This window comes from Streptopelia decaocto (assembly GCF_964273445.1).
Source record: "Streptopelia decaocto genome assembly, chromosome: 7".
Lineage (NCBI taxonomy): Eukaryota > Metazoa > Chordata > Aves > Columbiformes > Columbidae > Streptopelia > Streptopelia decaocto.
This window is the reverse complement of record NC_138661.1, coordinates 12,118,253-12,130,009: the sequence shown is the minus strand read 5'-3', so window position 1 is coordinate 12,130,009 and position 11,757 is coordinate 12,118,253. Positions and strand designations below refer to the sequence as shown.

The following is an 11,757-nucleotide window of genomic DNA, read 5'->3' as shown; positions in this document are numbered from 1 at the left end:
GCAGCACAACCTCAGAGTTTCTCAGAAGCCAGCATGATGTAGTGCTGACTAGTGCTAACACATCAGGCTTGCACCTTAAAGGGGCATGCTCCAGTCACCAAGTTAAAAAAAATTGCTGGAGTTTAACCCCAGTTAAATCTCACTTGACACAGTCACTTTTTCAGATTAGAATTGTCTTGAGATCTTCAAAAACTGCCTTTTCTACTTTTATCTGGTACTAGAGTTTGTAGTGGTAACGCAAACGATGCAGTATTAACTACAGATTTAACACAACAGCACGCCTGTACTCAAAATCCAAAGCAGCACCCAATGCTTTGAAGAAAAGCAGGTTTTGTTCCCAACATTAACAGACAAGTCAGTGACAGGACTCATTCTTAACACTTTTATTCTTACAGTTCTAAGTTTGAACTGTACATGCAGAGTTGCATAAGTCACAATAGAGATTTACAGTGGATTCTATTCTATGGTAGAGTGCAATCCAGAATCCTTAAACAGTATAAAAAACAACTTTAAACATCAAGACCTTGTTAGGAGCAAAAGGGTTAAAGCTTCCCCAGGTATTTCATTTCAGCTCTCATAGATACCTAGTTACTAGGTACTGTATGTTACACTTAAGAGTTTAAGAGCTGTATAACACTAAACAAACTTGAACACCCCGATGTCATACCATCCTTCTAACTTCTTTCCCCACATTTCCGGCAATTAAGAATAAGTCAAAAAACCCTGCCACCTGCAACCAGCTAAAACAGACAAAAATAACTACTCCTTACTTGCCTGTTTAGGGTTGTACAGTGTTAAAGAAAATATTCCCTCAATGGCATTTGTATCTCACATCAGCTGAAAAAGCAATGTAACAAAAATAAAGGTATAACATCTTCGAAAATAAATATAAAGAGGGAATGCAGACAAAAGTGTCAAAGATTTTTTTTGGCAGGTAACATTCATAATATACAAAATATAACTTATTCATATTAGCCAAGGAAACATTCATGAGTTCCTGTAAACTGCTTTAATCCACCTCCTCCATGCGTGATGTATCATCATCTCCTTCAAGGGGTGGCATCTCCTCAGTCACTGCTGGAGTAGCTTCTTCTGCAGCAGCATCATCTTCATCAATGCCTGTTCAGGAAACAGAGGCACCACCATTAAAATGCTGATACCAGAACTCCAAGCTTTATTCTCCTTAGCACTTCAACTAACCTGAGATTTCCCCCTTTTCCACAAGTACAAAGCAGCCCCAAAGGTCATCTCCAGACACTATGCACCCTGCAAGTGCACATAACCACACCTGGAGTTTTTACTGGAGAGGACAGGTTTGTAACTTACCCAGGCCAAGTTTGATCATCCTATAAATGCGGTTGGCATGTGTCTGAGGATCCTCTAGGCTGAAGCCAGAGGATAGGAGTGCTGTCTCGTACAGCAAGATGACAAGATCCTTCACAGACTTATCATTTTTATCAGCCTCCGCCTTCTGCCTCAGTGTTTCAATGATGGAATGATCAGGATTAATCTCCAGATGTTTCTTTGCTGCCATGTATCCCATTGTGGAATTGTCTCGTAATGCCTGCGCTTTCATGATCCTCTCCATGTTGGCAGTCCAGCCATACGTACTTGTTACAATACAGCATGGAGAAGTAACTAAACGATTGGACACAACAACCTAAAATAGCAAACACAGAAGTTTTGTAATTTAGCAATTCGACACATACACTTCATTTAATATCCCCACTGATTTAACCAAGGTTCAACCCTGGAATCCTGCTACATGTGGCCTAGGACTCATTAGATAAAGAATTTGCGATGGTAACAACAGAAGCACTTAGCTTCACTAAAAAAGAAGACCCCTTCTATCTATAAAGATTTATCTTGCAGAGATTCTTTCAGAAAAGGCAATTGTAACATACCATTACAGCTGAGCCTTTTCTGCAGCAACTTTATTTCAGATCATTAAACTTGTATAGACAAACTGATTTTTAAAATTTACTAATAATTACCTTTTCTACTTTCTTTTCAAGGATATCTTTCATTATTTTGCAAAGGTTTTCAAACTTGGCTTTCTTCTCCTCCTGTTTCTTCTTCTCTTCCTCATCTTCCGGAAGCTCCAAACCCTCCTTTGTTACAGAAACCAGGGTCTTGCCTTCAAACTCCTTCAGCTGCTGCACACAGTATTCGTCAATAGGTTCAATCATGTAGATGACCTCCAGGCCATGTTTGCGAAGACGCTCCACAAAAGCAGAGTTGGCCACCTGATCCTTTGTTTCACCTGCAAGAACCAAGAACACCACACTTGTAGTTTGAGCCCCACACTGTAACATGGCAGCTTGTTCACTTTCTGAACAGCCTATGCAACACTTTCAGTGATGCTTTTTGTCCATAGCAAGGAGAAAGGGGGCACCAAACAGGCATTCACGAACTACTGAGAAGACCAAGGTGGCTTGAGGAGACTCAAGCCTTTCAAATTGATGTAACAACTTGTAATATCTTGCTTGAAAATAAATTTACATTTCCTGGAATGCCACTTTAGAGTTGTCTTTAATTCCTGCCAAACAGGAAAATCAAGAAGCCCTGTACAGCACTTAGCTTTGGAAGAAACGTCTTCATATCTGATGCCCAAATAGTTAAAACGGTTTGAGCATTAGATCTTAAAAATTCAGATAATCCTGGCCAAAAGTATTAAAGCCTGAACACAAAGCTGTCTTGAAGGCCCTTTACAACCTTTGTGTGTGTCAGCTGAACCACACTCTCCCACACCTCAAGGTGGCAGCAGCGACACTGAACCTTTTATTTCAAGAGCAATATAACACTTAAAGAGCTATTTTGTTAGAGCTCATTAAATGGTACAGGTCCCATGTCAGCAGCTAGCACTAAAGCAGCCAGCCAGCCTTACAGCAGCAGGGAACACAGCAGAGAAACTGTAGACAGTTCTGCTGTCCTCATGGAAACTGTACCACGTTAAGGAACCAACAAAAATTATGATTTTACTTTACATGGTTTTAACACTATGCAGCATCCCTAAGTTTTGGAAACACTGTAGAGTACTGGAGATTCAGTAGGTGCTACATAGCATGTTCTGTTTTCTCAGGAGACATGCTATAAAGGCTCTGTGTCATGGACTCAAAATGACACTAACTGATATTCTAGAAAGCAGTGCAACTGAGACTGAAAACATAACTGTTTTTACACAATTAGTCACTTCCTTAAAAATTGCAGTTTCTTTCTAAATTGACTAAGGAAAGTTTTCTAACTTCCAAAACATAATCCTACATATGTATCAGCTTTACACACAATTTCTGTTACCAACTCACCAGTAATGTAGTAGACATGTTTCTGGTTTTCCTTCATCCGAGTGCAGTAGTCCTTCAGAGAAACCATTTCATCACCAGATGCAGATGTGTAATACCTCAGTAATTCTGAGAGCTTCTTGCGGTTCTGGGAGTCTTCATGGATACCAAGCTACAGAAGTACAAGAAAAAAAATACAAGCTATGAAGTGATCCCTTTAGATAAATACTAAACTGTAGTAGTTTAGTATTTCAGGTGTAACAATCCATGGCTCCTGCTCCTGCTTCATTATTGTGCAGAAAGACTACAATACAAACCTTGATGTTCTTGGAGAATTGCTCATAGAACTTTTTGTAGTTCTCCTTGTCTTCAGCCAACTCAGTGAAAAGTTCTAAGCACTTCTTCACTAAGTTCTTCCGGATCACTTTCAGGATCTTGCTTTGCTGCAGCATTTCACGAGAGATATTCAGAGGTAAATCCTCAGAATCCACCACACCCCTCATGAAATCTGGAAGATGATGGTAAGGAATTAGATTTCCAAATTTTTATTTCAGAAATCAAGGTTACCACTGAATACACAAATGGCTTTGCCCTTTTAAAAACTATGAATTGGTTTCTACAGAATTCTACACATCAAATAAGCAGTACTTTCAACTGCCCAGACACTTCCTGATCGGCCCTGTTGAGGACTGAAGTCTTCCCCTTCCCAGATTTCTTGAAATACAAAGGGAAGCTACAAAATCACTAAGCAGTTGCTAATATTTTGGGAAACAATTTTTCTCCAAAATATACTCACTCAGATATTCAGGGATCAGTTCCTCACAGTTGTCCATGATGAAAACTCTGCGTACATACAGCTTGATGTTATTCTTCTTCTTCCTGTTTTCAAACAGATCGAAGGGTGCACGCCGTGGGACAAACAGGAGAGCTCTAAATTCCAGCTGTCCCTCCACAGAGAAGTGCTGTGAGAAAGCAAGATTATTATTTTATAAGGCTCTCACTTTAGTAAGCCTTTAACAGCTCTTCAAATACAAAAAGCAAACCGTAACCATCTGAGATGTCAGGAAAAAATTCAACACAGTCAGCAAGACAAGTCGCTCAGAACAAGCACATTCTCCAGAGAGATGTATGTTCTGTTCAGTCATTACCAGACAAATAGACTGACTCAGAAGACAGTTCTCTCTATTGTATACACAGCTAAGCAAGCACATGTGTTTTCAGAGCACCTCCCACTACAGACACATAAAAAAGGACAATTATATCCCACTTTTCCCCGTTAGCTGTAGGCATTTTCTAAGCTACAGATGTAAAGAATGAAACTTACATTAATTAGAAATCTACTTGATTTAGTAATCTACTAAAATCTACTAAGATTTAGTAACAACTAAGCTACAAACTCGAAAAGCATCTGCACTTTACTGTGGATTGGATTAGTATTATTAACACCTTAACAGTACTCAAAATAATTGTAGCACAAAGTGTCACCCTCACATAACGAAGTGTCTGAAACAGCATCACTCCAAATCCTAAGCGACTTATCGCAGTAAGATCCAAAGCAAAGCGTTAAGAGTTCAGCAGCATGCCTATCAGGCTTACAGCTTTAGTGGCAAGCGTAATCATGCCTTAAGTAAAACAAGGACTTACTTTGACAGCCAAATGGTCTTCCCAGTCATTAGTTAGACTCTTGTAGAATTCTCCGTATTCCTCATTGGTAATGTCATCTGGATTCCTGGTCCAAATGGGCTTGGTCTTGTTGAGCTCTTCCTGATCGATGTACTTCTCCTTAATCTTCTTCTTCTTCTTTTTGTCTCCATCCTTCTTTTCTTCTTCTTCATCAGAACCAACATCCTCAATCTCTGGTTTGTCTTCTGCTTTTTCTTCCTTTTCTTCTTTTTCCTCTTCCTTTTCCTCAGCCTCATCATCACTCACCTCCTTATCACGTTCCTTTTCCACCTACAAACAAGACCATCAGTTGAACTGAAAAATCCAGAAGTTTTATCATTAACAACCCTGAAGTACACCTCGCAGTCTCACAAAACTAGAAACCACATGAATATGGTGTGACCCTTCCCTCTTAGACTCAATAAAAGACACTCCAGCTACTGAAACACAAGTGATGTTTTGTTTCCATGTGCTTGTGGTAGTTTATGCTACTGAGTTGCATTACAATGAATTGCCACTAATGTATCAAGCACCAGTTGATTTACTCAGTGGTCTGGAAAAACACTACTTGCTTATTAAAACACATTGTTTACTTTGTTTTGTGAAGCAAGTTGCATTTAACAGAACTGCAATTCAGCAAGTGCTACATTTATATAACATCCATAACATTTTCAATTAAAAAAATACCCATGGACTGCTCTTGCTTGGTTTTTAAAAATGCACTAATTTTGATGTGGCAATACTTAGTATTTCAAGGAAAGTACATACAAAGAGTGTAATAGGATAACCGATGAACTGAGAATGCTTCTTCACGATTTCCTTGATCCGCCGTTCCTCCAGGTATTCAGTTTGATCTTCTTTAAGATGCAGGATGACTTTTGTTCCACGGCCCAAAGGTTCACCTAGAATGGAGTTTACAAGTTTTACTTGTGCAGGAGCCAAGTAGGCTGTGATTAATTCTAAAATATGCTTTCTTAACGAAGGCACTCCTGTATCAGTAATGTCTTCACCGCTGGGAAAGCATAAGCTTCAGTGTACAGAAGCAGCCTTCCAGACACTTCATCAAGCTTATTGTACTCAGCATGTATTTCAAAAAGCTTATGAAGATTATCACTGAGTTAGTCTGTTTGTCTGTCATCTCTCACATTTCTGTATATGGACTTGTAGGAGTCTACAGAAATATTTCCATGTATAAGCTTTGAATTTATTATAATGCACCATTTACTCCAGGTATTCACTTGTCATGTATCAACAGCTACTCAAGCCAGAACCAGTAAGAGAACAGCTGTGCTTGATCTGACACAACTAGTACTACCTGGTTTACATCTTATCTTTTTCAAGGCAGGGCAGGTATGTGAATGCTAGGAAGTATTTAGAAAGCATACTTGAGCAGAAACATGTAATGCTCACCATTATCAAGTCTGACAGTGAAAGATCCTCCAGCTGATGACTCCCAAGCATACTGCTCATCATCATTATGCTTGGTGATCACTGTCACTTTTTCTGCAACCAGGTAGGCAGAGTAGAAGCCAACACCAAACTGACCAATCATGGATATATCAGCCCCTGCCTGCAGTGCTTCCATGAAAGCCTTGGTACCAGACTTGGCAATAGTACCAAGGTTGTTGACCAGGTCAGCTTTGGTCATCCCTATGCCTGTATCCACAATGGTCAGAGTGCGATCATGCTTGTTTGGAATCAGGTTAATCTTCAGGTCTTTTCCAGAATCCAGCTTGCTTGGGTCAGTCAAGCTCTCATATCTTATCTTGTCTAGAGCCTGTTAAGAAAAGAAACAAGCTTTAACATTCCCTGACTATTTCTAAAAATTTCAATAGTTCTATTGACACAAACCAGTCTAGAAGTCAAGACACTTACATCTGATGAATTGGAAATCAGCTCCCTCAGAAAGATTTCCTTATTGGAGTAGAAAGTGTTGATGATCAGAGACATCAACTGAGCAATCTCAGCCTGGAAGGCAAATGTCTCCACCTCCTCCTCCATTGGTTGGTCTTGAGTTTGCACAGCTTCCGGCATCTGTAAGGAGAGACAGAGTTGAAATCCCATCCTGGAACAGCTTGGCACACGGATCCTTTCACAGACAATGACAATACCGTTGTGAGATAAAGCTATTTAAATACACGGTTTAAATGCCACCCCATAGGAACACAAATAACACACAACAAAATAACCCAGATCTTATTTTCTACCAGTAACAATTCAGGAATTCTTCATGAATGCAGAAACTGGATACAAGATTTAAACTACAGACTTGCTTTGCATTCATTTCAGTTTGCATCATTTATGGTAACACAGAACTTTTCCTCTCCACTGATTTACGAATCGATCGAAGACCATTTGCACATTACAAAAAGAATAAATACAGCCAAGACCTGGGCCTAGCATTTGAGAGGTTAGTTATATTACTCTGCAGTCAACGGTCACAGTAAACCTCTATTTATGATACTCTCCTTTCCTCCCATTTACCTCCTGTTTTACTCATGTAACTATTATGTGATGGAAATACTATTCACAACTATTAACAGATGTGCCAATGCGGTCCGGCCGACCTCATTACTCTGTCCTGATATATTATCCGAATTTGAGCGGCCACCTGCTGTCTCGGATATCCTCTGCATGAATCAAGGCTCAGGAACAACAGAATAAACTCCGAAAGGAAAACCTCTCTAAACGTGACCCCACTTTAATCGCTACAGAATGGAGCGCGACCACGCTCAACACCGCAATCCTTAACTACAGCGGTAACGTAGGAAAAAAAAATAACGCGAATCCATGGGCTACCGGATGCGCCCGCAACCGCCCCGCTCAGGCCGGCGCCCGCTGAGCGGCTCGGTAACCGCCGGGCGCGCGCAGCCTCCCCGCGCGCGCCGCGCAGCGCCCCCTGCGGGCTGGAGGCGGCAGCAGGAAAGATTCTAGAAACTGCCAGAGCCTTCCGCGCCCGCACCGCCCCCCCCCCCACCTCCCCGCGCGCAGCGCGTACACCCCCCCTCCACCCCCACCCCCGAGCGGGGTGCGCTGCCGACCAGCCCCTGCCCCAGAACCGCCCGCGCCTCCAGCCTGCGCGCTCATGGCCGAGCGCCCATTCATCGGGAACAAACCTTCCCTGCCGCACGGCCCCCACCCCCCAACTGCACTTTCGGAACGGAGGTACCCCCTCCCTTGTACCCCAGACCTGCATTTATACCCCTCAAAAAATACATCCTGCTCCACCCGCCTCCTAAGCCGCCCTCCCCCAGCGCCGCTAGCGGAAGAACCCCCTCCACGAGGAGCTGCTCGCCGGTTTTCATCCCATCCCTTACTTCAGAGGCACAAAAAATATCAATTAAATGTGAGGGCTCTGAACCATCACCACCTCGCCCCTTTTCGACCATACCCAGGTTGAGACCCGCTTACCCCTCCGAGCCCCCGTCACCGGGGACGAAAGGGGAAAAGGCACGTCCTACACCACGCGGTTCCCTGATCACCCACCCCCCTCAACTCACACTCCCAGGCAGAGCCGTGCACCAACCGCTGGGATTTTAAGGCAAACCGCTTCCTCAGAAGAGTCAACCCTTGTGTATAACCGGCCAGCGCTACAGCCGCTTCCACCGCTCACCTTTGCTGGGGGGAAGGGCTGCTGGTCTTCTCACTGAAGCTGCGAGCGGCCTCTACCCGTACGGCTGCTGCTTCCACTAGTGCGCGCTCCCCGCCGGCCGCTTGGTTTATATACCCCCGGCGCCGCCTCCTTCCAGAACCATCGGGAACCTTCACTGACAGGCACGGGGGAGGGGGCGGCGCGGCGGTGGGGGGCGCGGGGGCGGAGACTCCCGGCCACGCCGCTAAGAGGCGGGGTCGAGCCTCTCGCAGCCAATAGTGGCCGTCCGCGACCGGCGCGCGTCAGAGCGCGGGTCTCGCGCAGGCGCCTGCCGCCGCCTCAGCAGTCAGGGTGGGGGTGCGCTCTGCGCATGAGCCGGCGGCTGAACGGACGCGCGCGCTCCCCATTCGCCCAACCGCCGGCTCGGGCGGGGAGTCCAGTGGGGGCGGGCGGCGGGCGCGCGCATGCGCGGTGGCTGCCCGGGGTGGCGGTTGGGCGCGCGCGGCGCTGAGGGGGAGGGATGGGGTGACGTCATTGGCCGCCCTGCTCCCCTCAGAACGTCCTAGAAGCGGGCGGCGCCGGGCGGGTCATTCCCCCGCCTCGGGCTGAGAAGGGCCTAGAAACCGCGGGGCCGCCCCCGCCTTCTCCCGGCGGCGGAAGGGCCCAGAACCGGGGTGCGGTGCGGCAGCCGCTGTTCCTCCTCTCAGGCTGTGTCTCCGCGTCGTAGCCGCAGCCCCTGGGCTGCGCCCGCCCGGCTCTCGCAGGCCGGTTGTGCAGGTGTCTGCGGCTCTGCTTCCCCCTCGGGCCGGGGATGCTGGGGGGGGAAGTGTCTGCTTTGTGGGGTGTAGCTGGATGAATCACAGCTTAGGGATGCAGTGGTAAAGCGTTTTGCTTCATCAGGGAAAACAAAATCGCTTCTCACGCAGCAAGTATCGGACTGCAAGTTGAGCGAAACCACCCCTCTTCCCCTGTGTACTTGTTCAGGGTAAAAAGAGTCAAGCAATAAAATCCAAGAAACTTGGGAGACCTACGTTGCAGTGCAGGAACTTAAAATATTGATGTGCTAATACTAGGCATGAGAGGGATGCCAGTGCTCTTTGTTATCAGGCCAAAGTCTGAAACCCACTGGGATTGGCAGCCTGGATGTGGCCTTTGCCATCTAATCTATGGGAAATATCACTTAATGTTCAAAGAACACAGCTACAGACATCTTTGTACATACATTTATCCATCCAACATAAAGGATTTGATAAGTACATGTCTCATTATACCCAGTAGCTCTGTGATTATGGCATGTAACAGAGGGGGTTATTTTTATATCCTGAATGACCTGATTTGGAGCAGGGTGTTAAATGCAGGTCTTCCATGTCTCAGGAGAATGATCTGCATCACATGTATTCCAGACCAGGCTTCTAAAACTTTCTCCTTGGAGCTGATCCACTTCTTGGGATATAAATACCAAGTGAAGCTACATGTTAACAATTGTACACCGATATAAGCATGAATCTAGACAATCTCCCTGCTCTAAATAAGAGCTATTTATTTTTTTAAGGAATAAAAAGGATGTTGCTTCTGTAGCAAAAATTCATCACAGGTGCAACTGCTTAGGATTTTCTGCTGGCTCTTAGATGTACCCCAGACAGCTATTTAGTTCAACATCTGACTGACTTTTGGGAAGGCAAGTTTTATTTGCCTAGTCTGCCCTTCTGCCAGTTAAGCATCCTAAATTACATTGGGCAGTGTGCCCCATTAACTAGATATTACAAAGATCCATTAATGCATTTAACTGGAGACCCTTATTCTGAATTTCACATTCTTAACATCCCTTGTCCTGCAGTTTGACCTAGAAAAGCAAATCTGATAGAACTGGGGCCTACAGTCTTGGTTGCAGCATTATGTCTTTCAGGGAGTTTTCAATACTTCTCAGTAGCTGATAAGAAGATACATTAAGTTTGTGTTTAAGACATCACATAGGACTTGACAAGAAGTTAAAATTACAGCTTCTTTCATTGCAGTTTCTGGACCAGTATCTGCATTGGTGCCATGACTTCCAGGACTCGGCCCTGCTAGGTAGCGCTGTTACAGCTCTGACCCAAGCAGTCAGCCAAAATACAGGGTCCTTCAGGTTATTTTATTTAGAAGGAAAGATTAATTGTGGTGTCAACAATAACATAAGAGGGCATATAGATGAGCTGCTGCTCATCTATACAGCACACAGAAGAAATCCATCTGTAAGAGTGAGGTTATTTTTTCACAGTTCTAAGCCACTGAAGAAGCTGGATTTCAGCCAATGCTCAGCCTAGAAAGCTCTGCCGTTCTGTCTGGGTCACCTTTTTGGTGCTTACTCTGGCTGGTGGTTTTCTGTACCTTATTTGAGTCTGATTTTGTGGTGCATCTCAGGGCTTTTTCTTTCTCTCAAACACCCACCCTTCTACAAAATAATAAGCACTAAAATGCTTTCTGGAGTATGACGTGTTCCTTTCTTTGCATAGTGACTATGATTTCAGTGGTCCGACAGCTGCTTTGGTTGTCTGCTCCCATAAAGCAGCTTAATGGCTTTTTACCACTATCCTAATAAAGTGTGACAGTTATAACCAAGCATAACAATGTAACTTTAATGTTTTTCTTAGATTAAAAATAGTCCTGGTATAGTACAAATTCTATAGGACATGCCTTCTGGCTGAGTTTCTCTGACATTCAGATTCCATTAACCGAAATGTTTTCCAACATATATTTGGGTCAAAATAACTATTAAAATAGCTATTAAAATCTATCGAAATCTGTCCAAGCATTTTTTTTTTACTTTTGTGATACCCAGAATTTTAAAGAGTGCTTGAACAAAAATATTCAAGGGTTTTGGTTTTTTTTTTGAGAAAATATTTTCCTTTCTGGTCTCTTGATTAATGTGGATTCAGTCATTCAGACTTAGGGACATATGTAATTTTAAGCTTGTAAAGACCTATGGCAGGTTTTGCATATGTCTGCAACATCACATGCCTTTATAGTGTCTAATGTAACAGTCAAATCATTCTGTTTCTCCCTTACGGTCATGTTACTCAGCTTTCAAAAGCACACTGATTTCTTTTGTCCAAATTATTTGACAAGTGCACTAGGAGAAAGTAATCTCATACCAAACCATTTAAGTTTTCCCAGCTCCGCATAACCCAGATTCCTGTGTGTCTGTGTAAAACAAATATTTTCTTCATGACTTGTGAATAATCT

The 11,757-nt window shown here is 43.8% G+C and overlaps 1 protein-coding gene across 1 annotated transcript; it reads right to left on the bottom strand.

Annotated features, from left to right (window-relative positions):
* Positions 1-368: 368 nt before the first annotated feature.
* HSP90AA1 (heat shock protein 90 alpha family class A member 1) lies at positions 369-8,683 on the bottom strand. The gene is made up of 11 exons (XM_082058239.1): positions 8,557-8,683; positions 6,819-6,977; positions 6,354-6,720; positions 5,712-5,845; positions 4,926-5,234; positions 4,078-4,243; positions 3,599-3,789; positions 3,306-3,453; positions 1,995-2,263; positions 1,327-1,660; positions 369-1,119 (listed from the first exon to the last, which is right to left on the bottom strand). Exons 2-11 carry the CDS (start codon positions 6,975-6,977, stop codon positions 1,010-1,012), a joined length of 2,187 nt encoding a protein of 728 aa, XP_081914365.1. The 5' UTR covers positions 8,557-8,683; the 3' UTR covers positions 369-1,009.
* Between the last annotated feature and the right edge of the window lie 3,074 nt (positions 8,684-11,757).